Source organism: Balaenoptera borealis, assembly GCF_965194805.1.
Source record: "Balaenoptera borealis genome assembly, chromosome: 10".
In the NCBI taxonomy this organism is placed as follows: domain Eukaryota; kingdom Metazoa; phylum Chordata; class Mammalia; order Artiodactyla; family Balaenopteridae; genus Balaenoptera; species Balaenoptera borealis.
The window spans coordinates 94,064,353-94,090,529 of record NC_138874.1 but is presented as its reverse complement, the minus strand read 5'-3'; the positions used below and the strand labels follow the sequence as shown (position 1 = coordinate 94,090,529).

At 39.0% G+C, this 26,177-nt stretch overlaps 1 protein-coding gene across 1 annotated transcript in view; it reads right to left on the bottom strand.

Moving 5' to 3' along the window:
* Positions 1-26,177, bottom strand: part of CFAP58 (cilia and flagella associated protein 58) — a gene marked incomplete at its 5' end in the record, with an annotated part of 102,539 nt that overhangs the window by 64,853 nt on the left and 11,509 nt on the right. The window contains 6 exons of the mRNA XM_082339681.1: positions 389-612; positions 1,361-1,501; positions 7,464-7,610; positions 8,261-8,422; positions 19,357-19,548; positions 23,403-23,485. Of these exons, the coding sequence (XP_082195807.1) occupies positions 389-612; positions 1,361-1,501; positions 7,464-7,610; positions 8,261-8,422; positions 19,357-19,548; positions 23,403-23,485 (949 nt within the window). The remainder of the gene's footprint in view (positions 1-388; positions 613-1,360; positions 1,502-7,463; positions 7,611-8,260; positions 8,423-19,356; positions 19,549-23,402; positions 23,486-26,177) is intronic.

The window sequence follows — 26,177 nt, the reverse complement described above, 5'->3', positions numbered from 1 at the left end:
GCTCCATTTCTTGCATACTACCTAATTAAAGAAATTCTAAAGAGCTCATTGGGGGAATTTTTTTCTGAGTTGTAACTGGTTTGTGGTTATGATTTGACTTGAAATTTCTTTTTCTAAATCCAGAATAAAGTTTTCAAAAAATCCTTTTGCACTTGCTTATGTTCCCCTGAAAGGAAACCAGTTCATTTTTTGTGACATAGAATGGGCATGATATAGATTCTGGATTATGGAAAAGTTGATCTCATTATCTGCTAATCATTTCAACATAAAAAAATTATTTTATGCAACCTGATAAAGACCTTCAATGACCAACTGGAGGAACACAAGGTCATTTCAGGACCTCCCCACAGAGTGCTGTGTGCTCAGCTCCCAGGGGTTTTTCTATTACCTGAGTTCATCAACATTAGCCACACTCCTGGCAAGAATCCCCTTTTCCCAGCGAAGCTTCTTGATCTCAAGTTTGAGGATTCTCATGTCCTCCAACCTCTGGTTGTACTGGCTCTCGCCTTTATTCAGCACGGACTGCTGGATCTTGATCTTCTCGTAGAGCAAAGCCAACTCATCATTGCGCCGGACTAGCTGTGACCCAAGGATATCTCTCTCGCTGATGACCTAGAAAGGTAAGGAAGGGCATGGCCACCAGGGGACAAAAAGTCCCATGTTTCATTATGGCAGCAGCATTCAGTCTGTCAATGAACACCCATCCAATGGCCACATGTGCTAAGCACCCAGTGGGTGAGGCCCTGGAAATAGCCTGCTAGACAACCAACACTGGACTCCTCCCATGAGAGTTGGCAGCCTTGTTGGAAAGAGTACAACAAATAATCCATAATAATAATAATCCAATAATCCTTGGCCCATGCGTCTTTGTTTGGTTGGTTTTCTCCAACACATTATAAGTGTTTAAATTTGAATGCCTTTAGGGTGAGCTAGCTCTTGCCAAGTTCTACCATTCCTTACTGTCTTGCATTAGCCAATGTCTTTTTTTTAACCTGCCAGATCTCTGAAAGCATTTAAGTTTCTAACCCCCAAATTATGTAATTATTCATTGTAATTATACACAAGCAATTATATTATGCTGGAATGTAAGCTCCCTGAGGACAGGGACCTTATTTTCTTGTTGGTCAGTGTATTCCCCAGAGCTTAGAGGAGTGGCTGACACATAGTAAGTGCTCATAAATAGGAGCTGAATAAATGAATGAATATTTCATAATTAATCAACAGAAGGTGGGCCTCTGGGGCTGTTCTTCTGATAGACTGAAGGGAAGAGCTTAGAAAAGAATGAGGCTTTGTGAAGAGTTGCATCAAACAGTTGTGTCTGCTGATAAGGTCTGCAGGTCTGGTGAGGAAAGGTTCTTACCTGGTCTAACTCCTTCTTCTGTCTCAGCCTCTCCCCGTCAGCCTCGGCAATGATTCGCAGGAGTTTTCTCTCTTCGGCTTCCTGCTTTTCAATGAAGTGTTTGGTCTCCAGCGCTTGTTGTCTCAGCTTCTGCAGCTCGGCCTGACAAAGAGTGAAAGACCAATTTCACTCTGTAACAGCACAAACCAGGATGGCAGGGCCCAGATTTAGATGGACAGTGTGCTTCTTATACTTCCCTGTGATGTTTCATTTAGCATGGTTTGATCAAGCTCACAAGCAAAGCAAGCTACACACACACACACACACACACACACACACACATGGCCTGTAAAGAAACAACAGTGCACATTAAGGTGATCATGTTTTATTCTATGAGTTGTGCCCTTGAGGGATTTCCATCATTTTTCTATATTAGTATAGCAGGGACTTCATTGGTATTCAGCAGCAGTTCTCTTACCAGCTAAACATGGGGAAAATTCACAAATAGTGCAGAGAAAGATGTGGGGAGCAGCATGGTGGGGGGTTGGGTGAGGGCAGCTCTGTATGTACCGGCTCCTATAACAGTCCTAACACCACCAGCATATCAACTGCAGAGATAAAGCCTATTACAAGCAACACTTAAATTAATAACGATAACAACCAAGGGTCTATCATATAAAACATCTTGATGGAACAGAAGAGATGTTATAGTATAAAAAGATATATAGATCCTACTCTTAAGACAATTACAATCTAGATGAGAAGATAAGATATGTAAGTATTATGCAAATATTAACAAGTCCAGGCAATAATGTTCCAGGACCTTTATTATCACACAGACAGTGAATTGATGCTACAGGAGGTCAGAGGACTGCAGTTGTTAGCAAGCCTTCCTGGGAGAACTCAGATCTTGAGGCTCTTGAGGCTACATGGAAATCCTAAGAGTGATGGGGAAAGTGTGCTATGAACTGGTAATTTTCAGAAGGAAAATTCCTCTCATCAGAGGACACATTTGCTTCAATTCCACAAGTATATTTGTGGCTTACAATATCCCTGGCATGATATTAGGTATTTTGCCTCAGTACTCTTATCCCCATTTCACAAATGCAATTACAGAGACAAAGAAAAGCAAATCAACTTGACCAAGGTCACACAGCTAATAAGTAGCAGAGTTGAAATTCCATCCTAGATCTTTTGATTCCAAAGCTTTTGCCCCCTTTGCTATCACCACACAATAGTTCCAAGTCAAATACAGAAAATGAGTAAGACGTGAGGGATTCACCACCCATCGAAGATGACAAATATACCCAACTACACTACGGTGTGGAAATGCTCTCTACTGTGTGAAGAAGGACATGGGAGAACAGGAAAGAGTTCCTATTTCTTCCTGGGGTTTAGAGGGAAAAACCAGTCAGGGCTTTGGCAGTTGACAGTTATTTCTAAAATGGAGAGGTATGTGCTGGGGAGAGAGCAGTCAATGGTCAGGCTCATGTGAACAAAGGCATGCAAACTATAAAGTACCTGGTGTGTTCACCAGACAGCAGAGCACCCAATGTGGCTGGGTTAGAGTATTAGGTAGGGAATAGCAGGAGGTAAGGCTGGTAAAACAGCTGAGCCAACCTGAGAAGGGCCCTGTATGTACTGTGGACAGTATGCAATGGGGAGCCACAAAGTTAATCACATTAAAGAAGAATAAGTCTTCGAGAGCTTCCAAGCCCATACAGGAAGGACAGGTGGTATCACAACCAGGTCAACACAAGAAGGAAAAATGCAGGAAGAATTCTGCTTTCACCCATGCCTGAAATCACAAGGGAGAGGACAAGACAATATTAAGGCTCCAACTTTTTGGACTTCCCTGGTCCAGTGGCTAAGACTCCATGCTCCCAATGCAAGGGATCTGGGCTCAATCCCTGGTCTGGGGACTAGATCCCACATGCCGCAACTAAGAGTTTGCATGCTGCAACTAAAGATCTCACATGCCATAACTAAAAGATCCCACATGCCGCAACTAAGACCTGGCACAGCCAAATAAATAAATATTAAAAAAAAAAAAAAGGCTCCAACGTTTCAATGGCCTGCAGGTCAACAAGTGAAAATGAAAAAGTAATAATTTTCTCCTTCAAGAAAGTATTGGGTCCCCTACCTCCATCCACCCAGAAATGTCATTGGGATGATAGAAAACCGAATATTTGCCAAGTGAGTGCCTGCGAACCAACCCAACTCTAGTTGCAGCCTGCCTCTAATCCATGAAGACCAAGAGTCATTAATTCCATAGCTCAAACTTACCCAAACAGTACAAGATACCATGCACCTAGCAACAGACCTGTAACGTCACAAACTAAATGCAGCTAGCTACTGTAAAACCCAGAGTTTCCTTTATGACATTTTGTTCATTCATGAAATATATTTTGGTCCAGGGAAAAGCAAAAGGAAATACTTAGTGAGAAAAGATCTGGTCTAGTATTTACCACTTTGGGGGATTGCCTGTTAGGAAAGAGAGTGAAGAACCAGCCTTTCTACTTCTATAATCATTTAAGGTGACAGCAAAGACAGCAATAAAATACCCGTTTGGCTCATGCTTTCTTTAATAAAACTTTTATTTTCCCAGATGTGTGGCATTCACTTCCCTGTTCCTAAGTGCCGAGAGCTGATCAGAATCCATCAGCAGAACAAAATGAAATGGCCGTTATATTAAAATGCAATCAATGGTGTGTAAAAGTATCTGTCTGAAATGTAAAACCATTCATGTGTTTGGCATTGCTGGGTGTTTTTTTTTCATAATATATCAAAATTCTGAGTGGTCTCCTTATGTCATAAATTTATGGGCTGTAAACAAGATGTGCCATTAGACGTTGGCAGCAAATGTTAACATCAACAAAATACCTTAGGTCTAATGCATTTAGCATTTAGCTGTCTCATCCAGGAAAGATGGTAACAACTACTGTGCACCCAAAAGCTCATCAAGTAATGTTCTAGGTGGGACCCAAGGTATGAAGTTGTAATACAATGGCAGGACACACTCTTTAGTCACTGCCTCTACAATTTTACAGTTTTGTGACAGGTGTTTACAGAATATATATCATCCAATCTTGCTTCAGGCATAAGTCATATCTCAAGAATCATACTTGAGGGAGTTTCACCCATTCATACAGGATCCCAACATTTACTGGGTTTCACAGAAACCATCTGTTTATTTCTAGCAGAACAAATAGGACCACCTAAAGTCTTCTAGCCATGAGAATAATTAGGCTTTCTCTCTGTCTCCCCCACTCCCCTCCGACAGTTCCCATCCATGTCACTCTAGAGAGTCGACTAAGTACAAGGATATGGTGCCCTGAAGCCAGTTGCTAATGTGATGCTGAGCTCTGGACATAGAGGATTTGCTGCTGAATTATTCACCAAGAATCAAAGTGCTGTCAGATTGACGTGGGATGATTGGGAGGTGACAAACAGAATCGAGAGCTTGTTAGGACTGGAAGGCAGACACTCCACATGAGACGGCCCCTTTAGTGCTGATGAAACAAGATGGGGACACAATGGGCAGATGAACGCAGATGCAGCAACATCTACAAAGATCTACTGACATTCTGTCATAACCATCATGTGCTGACAATGTCTAGAATCCTGAGGAGTCAGTAGAGCCTGGTAGCAACTGAAAAAGAAAAAGAAACATGGAAGAAGCAAGACTTTTCATTTGAGGGGGATGAATGAGGATGGGGATGACCTATTACGGACGATTGTTTGTCTGTTGAGTTGGAGAAGTAGTAAATTGGGTTGTCCTGTCAAAAGGCATCTCACGGTCTACCAAACAGGCTAGGGTTTGCCCTTCCGGGAGGGATTATGTAGCCACATAGCTTTGTGGAACTCATAATAATAAACTACATGTCTCTCATGGAGCAAAGTTACTAGAAAATCTGCCCTCCCCTCCAGGATTTTGGTTCTCGAACTTCAGATGCATGAAATCCAGGGACCTCTGTAAACGTGATTCATCTTCGAGGCTAAAAAAGTCAAGAGGCTAAATGAAACTCAACATTTAAGCTGTCACATTTTTCTAAAGAATGTCAAATGGGCTTAATGATAGGCCAAAATTATCCAGTCAAAGCACCATTGCAAGTTCCCCTTGGATAACCTCAAATAATAAGTCAAGGAGGCAGCCTTTTTCTGTTCCTAATTCTTGCCTTAATGGGAAAACCTGAGGAAAAGGCATCCTAGTTTCAAAGTAAGTCCAAAGCAACCACCTTCCTATAATCGATGACCCAAAGTTATCCAGACCTAGGATTCCTCATTTAGAGCAGACTCTCTAGAGCAGAAGCCCTTTAATCATCTCTGTTATTCACCAGCTGCCAACTCGGCTGGCCCAGGACCAAAAAACAGGACCCTATTATCCTTTATTTTATTATGATGCTTCTTTGGAGCTATGTGTGCAGATGTCTAATGATGGAGGGTGTAACTGAAACCAATATTAACCAAAGTCAAACTAAGGAATCAGGAGTAATTGCTTTTTTGCATAGGACATTACTTATTCTAAAGCAGGATTTTGTCTACCTTGGACCCCATTATGCAGCAATAGTTAATCTTTTGAAAAGAGCATTACTTGGGACAGTAAGAGATGAGGATCAATGTCATCCTCTGAAAGGAAGAGATGATGTACCAAGTCAAGTTACACTGAAGCCTTGCTAACGTGGGTCCATGAGGCCCATGGGTGAAGCAACGTTTACAATAAGATTCTTCTGATTCAGCCCATAATAAATAAACCCCATCCCACTATAGATTCCAGGGTGGTAGAGCAACATACTACCTTCTATAAAACTGTTTTCAAACAAGGAAAATAAGGACAAAGACACAGAATATTTTCAAATTTTAGAAAATACATTTGTTTCTTTATATGTAAATAAACTTTAGTACAGAATTTTCTATTTTTTTCTGTCATGAGCTAGAGTGGGGAGATGACAGTTTTAGGTAAATAAATCAATTACCATATCTCTATTGTAAAGGCACTTTTGTTACATTTTAATCTCTCTCAAACCTCATGTATCTTAATTTAATGTAGTAGTTCTGTTTCTATGAAGACCTATCATTAAGTTGACAAAACGTATTATTAAACTGAGAGTGCATAGGTCAATCTATGGCATCATGGAATCAAGGAAATTTGGCATTAAACCTGTCCAACACGAGATACACATTTTCAAGATAGGAACTATCTCTGAAGTTAATTATATGCAGAAACCAAGATAACCAGTCTCATTGTTTGTAGAAAGTTCCTGCAAGTGGCTCATAAACATACACAAAAAATAAAAGTGGCATCATTCTCTTAGAAGTTCCTTTTTTAATTCTTCGGTCAAATGGATTAGAAGGGAAATCTACTGGATTGGATAGGAAAAGGAAAATACATTAGGTTTAGTGAATGTATACAGTAAAACATTTAGTTCAAGGATTTGATATGGTATAATTATTTGGCATGTATTTTGGGGAAGAGTCTTTATATTAGTAGACATAGAATGTTCTAAATTAGTAGATTTAAAAGGATATATCTTAGTAACATGTGTGAAGACAAAGGTGATTCCCTAGAGGAGTAGCTGCAAAGTTCTTAGATTCACAGAAGTAAGGGGAACAATGAACCTAGCTGAGGGCAAATCAAGTGAGGACAAAGCTTGACACCTGGTAGTTAATGACGTTGAGGGCAGCAAAGGCACATGCACATGAAGTAAACAAGGATTAGGACAGAGGGACAAAGGGTCCTGCCAGCATTGCCTTATAGAAGCCCCAGGGAGGAGTTTGGGAGGGTTGAGTACAGGCAAAGTGTTGGACTTGGGTTGTAAATGCAAAGAGACTGTGGTCAGCCTGAAAGTTCCAGGACTTCCTGGGACCTGCTAAGTTCTCTTGCACTGATGCCATGACAGCCATCACAGGTAAACTAGGTGCTCTGCATCTCCACCGGCCCCTCCCCATTCTACCTGAGAGCACTCCTCATGGGGAAGACTGACCTGGAGGTGGTGGAGGTCATCCTCCAGGTGCTTTGGTTGTTCTTCCTGCCCCCTTACTCCCTTCCATGAGCGTGAAGCCTGGCCCCAATAGGTCTAATAGATTGACTATTGGTTCATTGCTTTTATTATAAGGTCTGTACCTTCAACGTTTCCTTCTCCTTTTCTATATGCTGCTGTTCCAGATGTAGCTTCACAAGTGCTGACTCCTTGGCTGAGATTTCTTCTTTCAATTGATCTACCTGATGGGTCATAATCTTTAATTTTCTATTCATTTCCGTTATTTCGTCCTAACAGAATAAAAGGAGAAATGTTGGAAAGTGAATTAAATAGACATCACCATGCCTATGGAAGTTCAAAACACATTCAAGAGCTTTTAAGGGAGACTCACTCAAAACAATGGTCTCAGCTGAGCTATTCCTTTGTATCTTGTGCCCATCAACCTCAAAGTACTTTATAGCATTAACTCTCCAAATATTCTCATGAGATAAAGTATACATAATGAATATGTCATACACACACACACACACACACACACACACACTTACTTTATTCCTCACTGTACAAGAGAGGAATTGGAATCACAACAAGCATTTTTAACTAAAAGATTACAAAGCAAAGCTCTGCAATTAAATGACAAGTGTATACTGATCCCCTCTGAGTCATGGTAGCTATTAGCAGCTTTAAAAAATAGAAAGAGGAGAATGGCAATTCTACATAATAATTAAAACCAGCACCATGATCTTCACATCCAGTCAAGTTTTGTTATTTCCATTTCAAACAATCTGACAGTTCTGCATAAACTGATCTTCTCTTTCAGGTGAATTCCACGATATTTCTTTCTGGATCTATTTTAAATCCTGCCATTAGGATAACAGAAACTGCTTTAAACCCAGGATGGGGAGGAATCAAAATGTAAAGACATAAATATATTCTTTACCTGAGCTTCAACCAGATTTTTGCTATACAGATTCCTGTCTGACCTCACAGCTTCATACAGGTTCTGTTGCTGTTTTAATTTAGTCTCTGATTCAGCGATTTTTTTCCTGTAGTCAAAAATCTGCATTTCACGGACTTTTATGCCTTCCATGTTCATGAGGACCTGGAGGAGAAAGAAGTAATAGAGATGGTTGAATAGCCCATCGGTGGTTATCGGTTCAGGACAAACAGAGATTTTTTATCGAAGGGTAGCTCATAGAAATGCCACCAATCAGAAAATGTGACTGTGGCTATAATCACTGCAGTACAACACAGACATTCAGCCCAGCTGATGAGGGGCAAACATATACTTTATCTATGCCGGAGTTCTGCTCAAGCATGAAGGTTTAGCACAGCTATTCTGTGACCACAAGAGGGAAAAGAAAGTAAAAAAATTCTTTCAATACTGAGAACCTCTCTTCACCATCCCACCCACCAAAAAAGGAAAGAAAAAAAAAAAGCACAGGCTTAAACAGATCTTAACACAAAGCACTAGGAAGGATAAGAGATAACTTAGCTGTTTGGCCATACTCATGGCTTTATAAGGTTAACCACGAGAAAGAAAAGTGGCCTTTGAACATTGATAGCAACCATAACACTGTCTTGCCAATGTCAAACTCACTCCATCAGGGAAACCCAAAGGACTCCATAAAAATATGTGTTCTACTGTGCATAAAACACTTCTAGGCAAGATGAGATGCAAGAATTACTGCCTCGGGACTTCCCTGGTGGCGCAGTGGTTAAGAATCCGCCTGCCAATGCAGGGGACACGGGTTAAATCCCTGGTCCAGGAAGATCCCACATGCCGCGGAGCAACTAAGCCTGTGCACCACAACTACTGAGCATGTGTGCCACAACTACTGAAGCCCACGTGCCTAGAGCCCGTGCTCTGCAACAAGAGAAGCCACCGCAATGAGAAGCCCGTGCACCACAACGAAGAGTAGCCCCTGCCCATTGCAACTAGAGAAAGCCCACCTGCAGCAATGAAGACCCAACACAGCCAAAAATAAAAAAAAAAAAGAATAACTGCCTCCTTTTTGCAAGTATGAAAAACTGAGACCTGAAATTCTACCATGAGCCTATACCTCTCAACAAGCAATCCATACAGTAGAAATAAGGTAATCATGACTCTCAGCTGCAATGGCCACAGAAATTGGCTTTCTAAGGACAAACTTCTTCAAAAATCCCTTAAATCAATGGAGCTTATGATCTAACAACAGCTAGAACACACAGGAGAAAATTCTTAAGAATATTTCACTTCATTTCAGTGGAGTTCTCTTAATTAATGATTACAGTTGAAAGAAGTAAACAGAGTAATATGACAGAGAAGGAAGGAAGGGTTTCCTCTAAAGAAGAGGCACTTTACCTAGAACCTAAAGGTCAAAAAGGACTTAGGCCTTCTGCCATGCTGATACTGTGAATCAGGTGAGAGCTATCTGTGAGCATCATGTTCCCAAACCACTGCACTAGGGAATTCTTTTACTCCACTTGTGGAATTAGTATTCCAGAAAATATACTTCAAGAAACCCTCTTCTAATGTTTTCCCATCAGAGTTAATGATGGCTGGTGTTTAATATATTTTCCTTTATATCTTTAAATAAACGCCTTTCAAAGTTTTCTTAGGCTTATATTTAAGGAGGGATGGGATTAAATTTTAGTAAATGCCTTTTTAGCATATATTATTTTGCACTACATTATTGGGTCTACTGATTTGATATACTTAGTAATAAATATTTCCTTTTACAAGTATTTTAGTTTTATTTCTTTATACATAGTCCCATGTGCCACAGTTCTAAATAAATGCATAAATGGAAAATATACATTTATTTTCTTTTCCTTATTTACTTGGACCTTCCTTCTCCCTTCAACCCACATCAATCCCTCACTGATAACATAAAGTAACCAGGTTAATAATCTACTATGTGTTCTTCCAAATTTTCTTTGAATTCTGCATATTCTCTTTAGGTCTACTAATGTCATCATTACAACATCCTCATAACAATAGCTAGTATTTCTCAGGTACTTTCTATATACCAAGAATTTTACATGCATTAACTCATTTAATCTTCACAAAAATCCTATGAGATGTGCATTATCATCACCCCACTTTCACAAACATGGAAACTGAAGTCAAAAGAAGTAATATAGTTCACAGCTGTTCAACTAGTGAATATACAGATACAGGGATTTGTTTGTTTTCCTTTTGCTTTTTGAGTTTGGTCTTTATTTTTTAGCAAAATGGGATCCTCTTACATACCTTTATGCACCTTGATTTTTATCACTTAATAATACTTTGTGGAAATCAGGTGAATTAGCTCTAATTCATTCTCTTTAAAGGGGACATAATGCCCTACAGTGTGGATGAGCCATCATATACTCAGCTCCTCCCCTCTGATGGGCATTCACTTGGTTTCCACTTTTTTGCCACTCTGAGCCATGCTGCAATAAACATTTTATACATGTGTCCCTATGCACTTGTTCTTTTACTTCTATTGAGATGGATTTCCAGGAGTGGAATATCTGGCTCAAAAGACATATATATTTTTAACTTTAATAGATATTGCTAGATTGCTTTCCAAAATGGCTGTAACACTTTACATTTCCATACCGCCAGCAACAGTTTTCTCAATAGAAAACTATCCTTGCAGTTGCAGGATAAACCCTCTTTGGTCATACTGGATGATTCTTTTACTGTACTGTTGAATTTGGTTTGCTAGAATTTAGGATGCTGCATACCTATTCATAAGTGACCTAAGTCTATAGCTTTCTTTTTGTTTCTATTTCCATATCAAGATTTCTGCTAGTTTCATAAAGTGAGCAGAGTACCCTTCTGTTCACTCATTCATCCACTCACCTACTTATTCATTCACTCACTGAACATGCATTGAGGACCCATCTATGCAGGCACTGTAAAAGCACTAGTGATGTAAAGAAGAATAAGATGCATTCCCTACCTTCAAGTTCACCTCTAGTGAGTGACTCCACCATAAAATGGATAATCAAGGAATGGATACAACCAATAATCTGAGATACGCATAGGGTGTTATGACAGAATTAAACACTGGGAGTTTAATAGGATGGTCATTCACATCTTATCTAAGAAGTTAATATTTGGTATTTACATAATTTGTGAGAACCACCTCTTCCTTCTTGTTCCTCAATCACCCTAGCCAAGGACTCACGCCAAGCTCTCTCCTTGGCCTAGAGTCTTTGTTCATTATCACAGCAGAAGGCAGGGGTTACGTCAGTATAGTAATGCCAATCAATATTACCCCAAAGAATATACAGTACATTTTTCTAAATTCACACACACACAAAAATTTATATAGCCTGAGAATTATCTGATTCTTAAAAGTTTGAAGGAACTCAATTCTAAAATAATTAGGTCCCCAGTGACAATGCTGGAGCTAATTCTCTCAGCCTTTTCGGTGGCTTCCATGGTTATTAATCTTTCTATGGTTTCTACTTCTCCTTGAGTCAAGCCTCGATGTGTGTACATATTTTCGAGAAAATTATCTATTTCAACGAATCTTTTAAATTTATGCAACCAGAGTTGTACAAAGTATTTTTATATGATTTTGCTGTTTTATTACTATTAATTGCTATCACTCACTTTGTGTGGAAAGAAAATGGCCCAAGGTAAGAATGTATACAGACTCCGTGATGAATGGCTTGCATCATTGGTTGGGGGGCTGGAAGGAACAAAATTAGAAAATCTGAGAAGAGGAGGTCTGGAGAAGAGGCACATGGACAGATCTGAAATGAAAAGAAATCCCACTCCTTCTTCCATCATTTTTTTTGATCTGTACCTTTAGAATCCTTAAAAATGAGTAGCAGGTGGCCTTTTAAGGTACCACCACTAGCAACTAAAATGTATAAGTTAGGAACAAATGTGAAACATAAATAAGGTATCTATTCCTGGATCTGTTAGTTGTTTGATTTTTTTAAAAGAAAGGGACTATCTCAGCCCAAAATTTAGCCTTTCTATGGACATGACCACCCTCGTTGGGGTCAGTGAAATGAATAGATTGAAAATACTTTGAAGAGCATCATCAGCATTCAGAATATCAAGCAGCACGTCAGAGAACAGAAAAAAATTGCTTGTTCAATCACTTTCAGAGATATTACAGCAAGAATAATCCTTCGCACAGACAGAATAATGCTCCAGAGAAAGGATGCAGACAAGGGCATTTCTTTTTTGGGCACCCAGCTAGCAGGGTCCATCTTTCTGCAAACAACAATGCACGAAATCAAACTTGCTTCCGGATTCTTGAAGCTGGGAGTAATAGGAACCCATCATGATACCAAGAAGATCAAGGGTATTTCATTTAAATGACAACGAAAATTGTAAAAGTATTGAAACAAAGGGAAAAGACAATTCACAAAGCAATTTAGTTCTAAGTGTTGGGACTCAATTTGTTTTGATGGAAATCATTCAAACCAATGTCACATAGAGGTTCAAATCCTGAAAATTCATAAAATACGTGGAGTGTTAAGTAGAAGCAAAACCCTTAATCAGCATAATGTCCCCAATTTAAAAGGATATATCAGAGAATGTAGAATGCCAGCTATGGGGCTGGAGCTTAATTAATTGATTACACTTTAGATACCTCAAACCAACTCATGAGCTAAATCACAACCAAATATAGAAAGTTTTATTATAGCCAGAGGGCTGGAGATCCTAGCACGTGGAGGCCTGCTTCAGAGGAGACCCAAAAGTGCTTGCGGTGCGCTATCAGGGTACAATCTCAGTTTATAACCTACTACCTCTTCTTTTTCTGTTAAAACAACCTGCCAATAGAAACGAGTGAGATAAAAATCAATAACACATGCTGGAAATCTGCAGCCATAGTCAAAACATCATATGGACGAAGGCAGGATGAGAAAGTGGGTCATTGAATTTGGAATCCTTTAACTTGCATTTGATGAAATATCAGTACAATAAACTTCTCAAATAAGTTTTTCTGACTTGATGTCAATGGTTTTGATGCTGACAACGCCTTTACCTCCATAATGAAACTGGAAAACTCATTCTCAAAAAAAAAAAAGAAAAAAAACTATATGCCCAGGCACGTGAAATTTTAAGTCTTCTCTGTTTTTCTTGCTTTCTTATTTTCTCCTCTATCTCAAATTTAGAGAGGCATATCTATTTTTTTATCTGCTTTTAATAACATGTTATGATACAAAATGAGGGATATAATATCTGCCTCGGAGGGCTATTATGAGGATATAAGTGAGAAAAAATATATTTATGCCATCATAGAAGTACCAGGCATATCATAATTTAATCATTTAATAGATGTTAATAGATTATCATGATAGGTTAACATTATGTGATATTATATAATATTAACACTTAACAAATCAATTTGATTTTTTCTATGGATCAAATTCTGCCCTCCTGCAGGGAAATAGTGATCCATAGTACACTTCTTTTATTATAACATGAAAAGGTTAAAATTTGTGTATGTCCCCTTGAAGGCTCTCTCCAGGGTTCTACCCTATTAAAGACGTTCTGTATAAAAAACTTCAAATTAATATTGAAGAAACAGAAGTTTCATTTTATGATGAAGTACGTATTCAGTGAACAATATCTCTTTGATCAACTTTTGCTATCCTCACTTACTTCCAAGTCCTTTCAAGCACATTATTATTCATTTCTTGGAACCTCTGTCTAGAAGAGCTTTGTTTGACACTGTCATAGGCAAATAAACAGACAGCTAAGAAACCTGTAGGTAGGGATTCATTGTGAAAAATGCTTTTTGGCATATAAGCTGTCTGGGAGGTGATAGCCAGAAGAAAAAGAAGGGGTCCTAAAATGAGCCAAATGCATAATGTGCAAAATGTTCCCCAGATTTAATAATTTACTGGAAATGATTTTACCTAGAATTTATAAAAGTCTAGAAAAGAAGTAAATATGGTGGACCACAACTTCTGATGCCATTCCTGGTGCCTCTCAATTTACCTGAATAATAAAATTTACAGTGCAGCAGAGGAAATACCATGAAGATAAAAAGCGCTGCAACATTGTAGTAGATTGTTTTACGGTTCCGTGAATATTCGCTCCCAGCACCTCTTGCCCTTGCTGTTGAGGCTGGGCCTGGACATGTGACTTGCCATAGCCAATGGGGTGTCAGAGAACATTTGGCAAGTAGAGAATCATGAAATGTGCTTGCGTGGTTGGGTCTGTCCTTTGCGTTCCTTCCTTTCTCCATGAGAATACCATGTATTCTGGAGGATGAGAAACATGTGGAGCAAATCTGGACCCAACCCACAGCCCCAGGCCAAGCCCAGGCAAGCTCAGCCTACATCAGCTGATGCTAGTCAACTGCAGGTGTGTAAGCGAGAAATAAGTGCTTGTTTTTGCATGCCAGTGAGATTTGGTGTTTATTTATTATGCAACGATATTGTGGCACATGTTGACTGAGACAAACACATAAAGAAAGGGTTTGGGATTCTGAGCCATCCAATTCTGGCACAAAAAAAGTATCTTCTTTCTCATTTGCAAATGCCCAGTTAAATTAATAAAATGTAATGTAGGGCTTTCAGCATCTTAGATGTCACTTTTATTTCTCTAAATGAAAAGAGCTAGAAAGCGAATGTTGACACAGTTTTTGCAGCCCAGAAGGAAGAGGACATCAGGTCAGAAGTCACTCACAGCTAAAATTGCCAAGGATAATTTAGATAGCATTGTCCATTATGGCAACCTATTTCAAATGAATTTAAAGGAGGGCAGACCCATAGTGATAAATAGATTACTGAAGAAGAATTTAATATAGATACCTAAAATTAAATCTTTGACTAGTTGATTCAGATGTCTAATTATGCTTTCCATACACGCTTTCAAAATATATTTGAGTACCTATTTAGTGAATAAGTAACAAGAAGAGCTCAAAATTGAAGGAGACCTGCCCTTAAGGAGCTTGTAAGTAGCATGAGGCAGACACAGAAATGCAAAGACGGTAATAACATCAGATTTCTTCAACTGCCAGAGAGGGGAGCCAAGTACAGATGGGTTAGAAAACATTTTTAATAAAGCTCCTTGGGAAACGTAGGATTTTATTGGCCCTTGATGGAAAGGCAAAGTTGTTTTAAATATTTTTTCTTTTTTTTTCTTTTAGTCAAGATACTAAAGTAATACATATTCATTTCAGAAAATTTGAAAAATGCAAAAAGCACAAAAGAGGGAAATTAAAACAATCTGTATCCCTACCACCCAGAGATAAGTAGTATTCACATGGTGGTGTGTTACCTTCCACTTCTTCCTTTTTAAAAAAAAAAAAAAGAAAAAGGCAAGTAGGCTTCTGCTTTTTCTTCTTGCCTAATTCTCAGAGAGTACTTTTCTGCATCACTGTGGGTGAAACAATACACACACAACTTTCTCCCAGAGCAAGTCTCTGTAAGATTCTCCTGTCACTGATTTTGCCAGACACATGCTCAAGCCGCGTGTACCGTTCTTTCTTCATTTCCAGAAAATCTGTTCCGTTACATCTTTGCCTTGGGGCTCAGTTCCTCCATCAGAGACCAACAGTCTGTAGATTGGTTTACATTCCCTGTCCTGCTTATCTCTTATCTTCTCTTTGATCATTTTTTCTTTTCTTTCCACCTGCATTCTAAGAGAACTACTCAAGTTTGCACTCCACTTCACTGACTCTATTTTCCACATCAGTTCTGTTCTTTACTAACTTCAAGGTAGATTTTAAATCTGCCATTACTTGCTTTTGTTTGGTTTGGGGTTTGTGTGTATTTTAGTCTCTTTACAACTGTTCCTTATTTTATCCATCACTTCCTTTCTGTTTCATCTCTGCTTTATCATAGAGGTAATGCCATCTTGGACTTATAACCCAGATGATAGTTCTCTGTCCTGTCAGGGTCACTCGGTTCTTAACCACAACAGAACATCTAGAATCTTCATTCTGTGTGCTAGGAAGACCAACATCCCACCTAGTATCTCCAAGAATTCTTAGAGGAATTATATTTCTCCTATTCACTGTGGCTTTGATTTCCTGTTTCCATAGGATTCCGGATTCTCAATTGGCACTTTTCTCTGGCACATACTGTTCCTTTTCTGGGATGTGTTACCTCACATCCCTCACCACCCCATCCCTGACCCCACAAAGCACAATCCAGCCACTGGGTTGATGTAGCAGACCGTCACCAAAGGTTTCAGGTACAGAGCACAGTAAAGAACTTAAAATCAACCTTCGGACATCCCATTCTTAGCAATTCCTTGGTCATTCCTGCCCTGAGAACTGGTCATCTCTTCCAGAAGAGCCCAGCCTACTGCCTCGCTGTTGGTGTTGTCTGCTCTCCTCTCTCATCCTCTCCTATCTCCCCCCATTTCCTGCTCACCACCACCCCTCCCCTTCCCAATTGGAAGCAAATTCAAGGGACTGTGAGTTGAGGTCCAGGTAGATTTTCCTCAATTCACCTCTATTGGCTTTAAAATTCTCAGCCAGTCTCTTTTCTTCTATTTTAGCATCAGGCTTTATGTCAGCCTTAGTGTTTGAGACTGTTAAAACTTTTCATCTATGTCTGCACCTTATTGACATTTAACAGGAAGTTGAAAATAGCTACATTCAAATGCCACTTTGAACAAAAATTCTGGGCTGTTCATCAACGAATATATTTATTTATTTACTTGCTTATTTATGAGATGTTTCATAGCATTTACTATCTGCCAGAGATCATTCTAAATGCCTTATAGATATTACCTCATTTAATCCTCACCACCACGCCATGATATATGCCCCCAAGCCTTTTCCTCTGCACACAGATAAAAGTTAGGTCAAACCATATTAATAATTTTGCATTTTGTTTTTATCAGATTCATACTGTGACCATGTTCCCCATTTAAAAAATATTTTTCAAAAACATGGTTTTAATGGTACATAGCAAATTTGCACAATTTATTTTGAAGAATATTCTTTTATAAAAATCTTTGCATTATTGTTTTTTCATATATTCAGTTTTTACAAAAGAAATTGCTGGGTCAAAAGGATAAACTTGGAACAACTCACTTTAGAAGTAGATCAAAATATCAGTTTCATGACATCTTCCCCACCCCTGGTATTATTCCTCAACTCCCTATAAACAGAATGCACGAAAGGGAACTTTCTGTTTCTGGGAATGAGGTGTGTGTGTGTGTGTCTGTGTGTGTGTGTGTGTGTGTGTGTGACAGTAAAGAAAGAAAGAAATATGGGAAGGTGTTAAAAAGACATATATGTTTTTAATAAGAAGTCCAGAGGTGACACAAGTTGCTGTAGCAACTGATATATGCTGTCAGGGGTTAAGTAAGAGAAAAATTATAGTTGATAAAGAACATTTTAAGAACTCGTGCTTAAATTATTTAGGTAAGACATTATGTAACCTTGTGCAGTTAAACATCAGAAACTGTGAAAAACAGTTACCAGCAAAACTTGTTACCAGTATCTCTCCTTTACAATGAAACAGAGAGAAATATACAATCCTATGTTAAAATCAGTGGCAGTATTCTTTTTATCACTCATCATCTATCTATTTGTTCAACAAACACTTTTTCAGCGCCTACTATTTACCAGCATGCTGGAAGTGAAAAAAAGAATGAGATAAAGTCCTTGCTCCCAAGAACTCACTATAAAGTAGGGAAGACAAAGGTACAAATAATTACACTAGAAGATGATAAGTGCCATTCCAGAGACACCAACAAACCAATAAAGTAGGAAGTGACTAGTTCTGCCTAGGGAGTCAAAACAGGCTTGACCCCAGAGATGAGCATTTGAGCTGGGTATTGAATAAGAGCTTTCTATGCAGAGAAGGGAAGAAAGGGCTTTCCAGGGAGAACGAAGAGCTTAGACTCTGTTGCACAAGTCAGAATATACCAATGGCTGTGTCTTGCATGGGTTACAGGTATGTACCAAAATACTGTGTCTTGCGTGGCTTACAGGTATGTACCAAAATACAGGTATGTATCACCCACAGGATGGCCAGGTGGGACCTGGGCAGCTAGCATCCCTGGGTTAGTCTCCTCCAGCCCTGCACATTCTCATCTCTCTCATTCCCACGTACTGTAGATATCGAATTTTCTACGATGCTGTGATGCAGAGAATGCTAGGAAGCACCGCCCCACGCTGCTGAGAGATGACAGAGGTTTGTCAGGCTGGGGGTAATAATAAGACCAGGTTGGAATTTTTAACAACTTGACGGCAGCCAGCAGTGGAGAAAGACTGACTCTTGGGAAGGAGAAGTAGGAGGCTGCAACAGATTATATGTTCAGACATACTGGCTGTCTCACCAGGTAGGGCCCCTCCCTTAGTAGGATCACACTCCTGCCTGGGGATATCAGGCTTGATCATGTAACTTGCTTTGATCAATGAAATATGAGCGGACAGACCCTGTACCCTTCCCTTGCCAGCAGAAGTTCTGAGAGCATATCAAAGGTCCACTATTACACTGTTTTCCCTCTGTAAGAGGCCAGCACATCCCAACAGAGTCAGTCTGAAATAAACAGGACGTGAAGCAGGCCTACAGCTGACTCTCAAAGACCAATAATGTGAGTAAAACATAGATCTCTGTTGCTATAAACCACTGAGACTTGAGGGTTATTTGTTACAACTTAATCTGACTGATACAGAGGCTAACAAGGCTAGCCAAGATAGAGAATATGAGTGCCTGAACTGACAGCTAGTCCTCTCAGAGTCAGTAAACCAATCAGTGGAGGTTCTTAAATGATCAAGTCGCAAGAGAAATATGCTGTTTTACAGTGGCTCCCAATCAGGGATACGAGGATCCCTGGGGTTCTTTTACAAGGAAGATATGCCCTGCCAGGGCTGGACTGATCATATGCATTTGTGCTCCTCTAAATTTACATTCTGCAAATATCTGCTCAGCATTTATTTACTCTAAATGGGAAGTAGTTGATTTCCTAGCAAAGCTTATTTCTCACTATCTTAAATCTGCATGTGAACCACAAGCTGAAATCTGAATAATTCATCTTTGCAACAGTGTGTGGCAATCAGAAATGTGACAATCAGAAAGAATGTGCCGGTGCTCGACCCACACCATGGAGGAGTGGCTTACCTTTTGGGTAAGGTCACTGGCTTCATTGATGTACCGATCTCGCTCCTTTTCCAGTTGAAAGATAATCTTTCTCTGCTTCTGAGCCTCTTCTTTGTAGTTCTGGATTTCTTCCTCCAGGTTTCTCTTGGCTTGTTCATGGAGCTTTACCAGGTCTATCTGTTTCTGGGTTGCACTGACCTCCTTAAGCATATTCTAAAAACAAGGACAACACAGCAGCCCCATTACTCAAAATGTTTGGAGATTTTTGGTTAAATTTACTCCCTGTCTTAATCCTAAAATAATTAGATGCATTGTTTGGGAGATGAATAAAAATAATCATATTATTTACAGCTTATTTAGAGCTTGTTATGTTAATTTTGCACAGAGCACTATAGACATACATATAAATGCACTAAGAGACAACATCCCCAGGAAGTGGGCACTATATCGCTCCCATATTAGGGGTAGGAAACTGAGAATGAGAAGTTAAGCTACTTGCCTACAAGTTCATACAACAGTGGAGTTAGGATTTGAATCCAGAGCTAGCTGACCCCAAAGCCAACCTCTGTTCCAGCTCTTGCCTTTTTCTTGTGAAGTCAGAACAGCTGAACCTAATCATGTAACACAGGCTTTGACTACAAAATAAAATAAAACCAACTTATTAAAAATACAGATACCCAGAATTAACATATGCTCCAACAATATCACTCAAAAGAATAGAAAACAGGTGTTCAAACAAAAACTTGTACGTGAATGTTCATAGTAGCACTATTCACAAAAGCCAAAAGGGGAAAATAACCCAAATGTCCATCAACTGATGACTAAATAAACAACATGTGCTATATCCACACAGTGGAATACTATTCAACCATAAAAAGGAATGAAGGGCTTCCCTGGTGGCACAGTGGTTAAGAATCCGCCTGCCAATGCAGGGGACCAGGGTTCGAGCCCTGGTCTGGGAAGATCCCACATGCCGCGGAGCAACTAAGCCCATGCGCCACAACTAATGAGCCTGCGCTCTAGAGCCCGCGAGCCACAACTACTGAGCCCACATGCCACAACTACTGAAGCCCACGCTCCTAGAGCCCATGCTCTGCAACAAGAGAAGCCACCACGATGAGAAGCCCGCGCACCGCAATGAAGAGTAGCCCCTGCTCGCTGCAACTAGAGAAAGCCCGTGCACAGCAACAAAGACCCAATGCAGCCAAAAATAAATAAACAAAAATTAAAAAAAAAAAAAAGGAATGAAGTACACGATACAACATGGTTGAAGCTTGAAAACATTATTCTGAGTGAAAGATGCCAGACATAAAAAGTCACATATTGTATGATTCCAGTTATATAAATATCCAGAATGGTCAAATCCACAGAAACAGAAAGCAGATTCATAATTTCCAAGGGTGGGAGGAGGGGAACGTGGGGAGTGACCACCTCACAGGTACAGGGTTTCCTTTTGGGGTGATGGCAATGTTGTGGAACTAGACTCATGATGTTTGCACAACATTGTGAATGTACTAAATGTCACTAATGGCAAATTTTGTTTTGTATGTATTTTACAACAGTAAAAAAGAATTAACCTGTTTTTTTAAAAAACACAGGTGTCCCAATTCCAGAGATTCTGATTCAGTGGAGCTGTTATGCACCTAAATTTTTTTAAAAAGCTGCCCTGGTGGTTTCAGATGCTATAATGGAAATGCCTTGGGTTGGCTGCCCAAGGAGCCAGGTTGCTCCTCTGGAACACAGAGTTAATAGAGTGCAACTCTGGCAGCCATGCTCATGATGGAGCAGAGCTTGTCTGCTTTTCTAGCCACAGCTGAATGGACCCAGTGACTTTTGAAATAGGGCCTCCAGATTTTTATAACTCAGTAAAAGATGTAAACTTGGGAGCTGCTGGTGATAGCTTTTTTCTGCCATATGGACAGGGAAACAGAGAGAGACGATCTTCACTAAAAGGAATGAAGCAAAAACTCAGCTGGAAGTCTAGTGGTGGAGGGAGAGAGCTTTCTGTGCACCCCAAGAGTGTTAGGCCAGGTTCCTATCTGTTCTTGAGGCCCAGCTGTATCCTTGGGTTCCATGAGGTGCCTCATAATTCCTTCACAAATCTCTAACCAATACAGAACTTCAGCCAGGTCTGAAAACCACTGGCATAAACAGGTTAAAAAAAAATGAACATTAAACCTTGGTCGGATGACAATGTAGAAAATGGAAAAGGTCAACTTTACTTTCAAGTATTGAATTAAACATTTGCTCTATGAAAGATAAAGCCACTTCAACATGACACTGAAAGAACCAAATATTATTAACATTGCCGCCTGTCAAAACTATGTCACTCACTCACTCAATGAAGGTGGCATTTCAAGTCAGTGGGGAAAGAATGTATTATCAGTAAAGGTTGACTGCATACCTGCCAGAGGGGCAGGCACTGTGCCAGGCATTAAGGATGCAATGGCCCAGGAAAAAAAAAAGTTAAAAATGTACCCTGCCCTAAAGAGGGAGTTGATGTAGTCAGATCAAACAAAATAAGTATAAAATTAATGTGTTAGGTGTCCTGTTGTGGCAGAAAACCTATAGGTTGTTTATCAGAATATATAAAATATAAATGGATTAAATATTGTATGTGTTACAAATAAATTAAAAAATCTAAATCCAACATTATTTACATATATAAATTTATAGAATGAAGAAACAGTTACTAGGATTATGCAAAAAAAATTAATGACTTTCTTAAGGAGTGCTCAGCATGTAAAGATATCTAATCTTATACTATGTCCTGAGATTCCCCAAATAGTCTACTTTAAGCTACAGGGTAATCTATTCAATACTTTGTTAACATTTATTCAATTCTGGGAAACTTAAAGAAATAATAAAAATTCGGAATGAACAAATATAGGCTGTATCTACTTTGATGAGATGAAGCTATCTTGGCCAAAAGCCATCAGGCTGTCTGCTCCGGAAGCAGCCTCCCCACTCTACACCTGGTCCATAGCTTTTTCCTCCCTGGAGGAAATCCTTGAGCAGGAATGTTTACCCTAAATCCTTGAAAGTAGTTAATCTCCTAAGAGTGACTGTCAATCAAAGGAATCCTCTGGAAGGGGCAAGGAGGGGAAAGGGGGGGTGGTCTGCCTTGAATAGAGGATTTCTAGGCCTCAAGCTCCCCCAACCCCTCCCTCAGCTTTGGACCATATTGAGCTCAAAGACCAGGAGAAATAAGGGCCAAAAACAGAAACCAAAACCTACAACACTCCTGAAAAGATGGAGGAAAGGTTAGAGACTCTTTATATGGCCAACCAGCCATCCTTCAAACACCTAAAAGTTAAATTTTATTAGCACTCACTTGTATCTTCTGGATTAGTACAAGTTGCAGATTATAGATATTGAAATCAGAAATTTTGGACTTCCCTGGTGGCACAGTGGTTAAGAATCCGCCTGCCAATGCAGGGGACACAGGTTCGAGCCCTGGTCTGGGAAGATCCCACATGCCACGGAGCAACTAAGCCTATGCGCCACAACTACTGAGCCTGTGCTGTAGAGCCCGCGAGCCACAACTACTGAGCCCACGTGCCACAACTACTGAAGCCCACGCTCCTAGAGCCCATGCTCTGCAAAAAGAGAAGCCACCACGATAAGAAGCCCGTGCACCGCAACCAAGAGCAGCCCCCCACTCGTCACAATCAGAGAAAGCCCACGCACGTGCAGCAACAAAGACCAACGCAGCCAAAAATCAATCAATAAATTTATTAAAATCAGAAATTTTGATCAACTGCTAAGATGCCAAATAACACACCAGCAATAAAAACAGAAACCACAAGACACCCTGAAATCCCCTGCTGGTTTATATGATAATTCTCCAAAGTCCCTTTGTGCTCACAGGTGATAATGCAGTTTCAATTCACAGCCAGTGAATGGTGGAACATGGATAACTGCTTAGAGGAAAATTGAGCACTATTATTAATTCTAATCTACTTTTGTTTGCCTCAGAGTTTTCTCTCCCCTGCAACCAGTTATAGGCAGATATTATAGCACTAAAGAAAGACATTTATTTACCCGTGTTACTGTAACAAACTCACCTTATTCAATAGGTCCCTTTCTCTCAGAAGCTCATCCATTGCTTTCTTATCAAGTTCTGCTTGTTTCTTTGAAGCCTCCACCTCTAAATCACCAGGGAGAAAAACAATAATAAATATAAAGAAAACCTAAGAATCTGCCAAAGCCAAAGTGACATAAAAACTGCTTTATATATTTATCTGTAGCTATAAAACTACTTTTCGTTGAGTGTTACATGATCTTCATTATAACTCAGTGAGGTAGGTCTTCCTGTCCCTGAGACTTAAAGGCCCATATGCCAAGGGTCCACAGCCAAGAGGTGACAGGGCTGAGATTGGAAGTTTGGTCTCTCTGACTTCAAAAAGTCCTTGCTCTTTTTAAATCTTTTTTATTATACAAGTAATTAGAAATACAGGAAGAAATTGGAAATAAAAATAGAAGGGAAAATTTTCTAAATCAGAATCTACTTAGGATTTTGATGTGTCTCTTTTTTGACTTTTTCCTATGCAAATATACATGTGTATATAAATATGAATATTTATACACCACATACACCAAGAGGGAATCATACCACACATACAGTTTTATAACTTGTTTTATAATTAACAAACATAAAATAAATACCTCTCTATATTATAAATGTGTATCTACGTCAGAATTTCTAATGACTTCATATTTCACTGTATAAAAATGTATAATTTATTTAGCCAATCCCCATCTTAACATTTAAGTTGCTTCTTTTTTTAAAATTTTTTTGCAATTATAAACAATAATCCTATGAAAGTTCCTGTTCATTTGTTCCTCTAGGAGAGGAAGTCCTGGATCAAAAGTGATTTTCTTTTTAAAGACATTTCTCCCCTACTGCCGAATTCTCTCCAAAAATTAAAAGCAGTTTAAATCCACACCCAAACCACCACTGTTATTATCATTCTCTTTGATCTTCGACAACCTGATAGATTTTTCTAAACCAGTATGTCCATATTTAATTTACATTTCTTTGATTAGTAGTGAAGGCGACTACTTTTCCTGTTTAATGATCATTTATTTGTTTTTCTGTTTTTCAAATTGCCCACACTGGTCCTTTGCTCATTTTTCTCATGAATTGTTTACCTTTCTGTGAATTTGTAAGAGCTCCTTATATATAATAAGGATACTAACTCTTTGGCAATATTTTAGTCAATTTGCCTTCATATATAGAGTCTTTGGCTGCTAAAAAAAAAATTACCTTTAATTTCATTAAATCTCTGCATCTTGGCTTTATTGTTCCTACATTTGACCTTAACTTTTTTCCCAAAAAATAGTTGTCATACTACCATTTTCTTAATAATCCATACTGCACACTGGTATGAAATGACACCTTTATCTTAGATGATAATTGTGGGTCTTTTTGCGGCCTTTCTGATCTCCATTGATCTGTTTATTCAGGCATTTTCACTAAACTATTTGATTACTGAAGTGTTATAATACATTTAAACACCTGGTAAGGCAAATGCTCCCTTCTCACTCTTCTTTTCCAGAATTCTATAGCTATTGTCACATGTTTATTCTTCTGGAGGAAACTTAGAATCAGTTTTCAAGTCCCAAGCAACATAACTCACTGAAATTTTTATTGGAAATATTAAACGTGTAGATTAATTTGGACAGATTTATATCTTTATCATATCAAGTTTTCTCATCGAGAACTTGGTGTATCTGTCCATTTTTCAAGTCTTCTTTTATACCCCTCAAAAGAATCCTGTAGTGTTTTATATATATAGGTCTTACAGATATCTTGGTAACTTTATTCATAGATATTTTATTACTTTAGTTGCTATTGTGAAAGGGGGATTTTCCATCATATGTTGTAACTGGTTCTTTGTAGGAAAGAAAGCTATTGATATCTATATATTTATTTTATAACCTGCCACCCTGTTGAGCTCTTGTTAGTTCTGGCAATTTTTCAGTTCATTTCTTGGATTTTGTGGTAGGACATCATAACATATGTGGTAGGAAATCATGCTCCTAACCATTATGTCCAATGCCACTCTTTGATAGGGCACATCAAAAGGAAGTGCTCCCTAAGAAGAAATAATGATGTTAACGATATCTATAAAATAACCAGAAGAGAAAGCACGATGACTTCTGTGAACATGATTTAAGGATGAAGGATTGGGTTCAATACTTAATGGATAAAATTTTTTTTCAAAGCTTAGAACTATCGCCAGCAAAAATACAGAAATTTTAATATGGAGAGTTTTCGGAAATTCACTAAGCCAGTTACAAAACATGCTCTACTAGTTCTATTTTTTTTTTCATATCTGTCATTGAAGACATTAGATTGTAAACTCATGCTAGACTGTAAGCATCCTGAGGGCAGGAACCTCCATGCACCCAATGCCCAGCATAATGCCTGCACATAGTGTGTACTCAATTTATTGAATGAATAAATAAATGGAGAAATTATCAATATCAGCTGCAACTGTGCCTCAGTAAAAGATTATTTCCGATGTCTTAGGAGGAAAAATATCTGCACTTCTCAAAGACGTGACAAATATTTCTAATAATCTTATCTAGAGATTTAGATTTTACATAACTTTTAGGGAGGCAATGTACATTTTTATGCTTCTATGTATGTTATCTCAGTCAGTAACTTACAGCTGAGGTCAATGAGGTGTTCCTGCCTCACATTTTCTGGTGCAGTCAGAATTCAAACCCTGATCCTCTGTCTCCAAGTCTCTGAGCTGTTTCTACCACACCATGTTTAACTAGCATATCCTATTTTTAATTATATTCTTTTTCAGAATGAGATAGTATCCTCT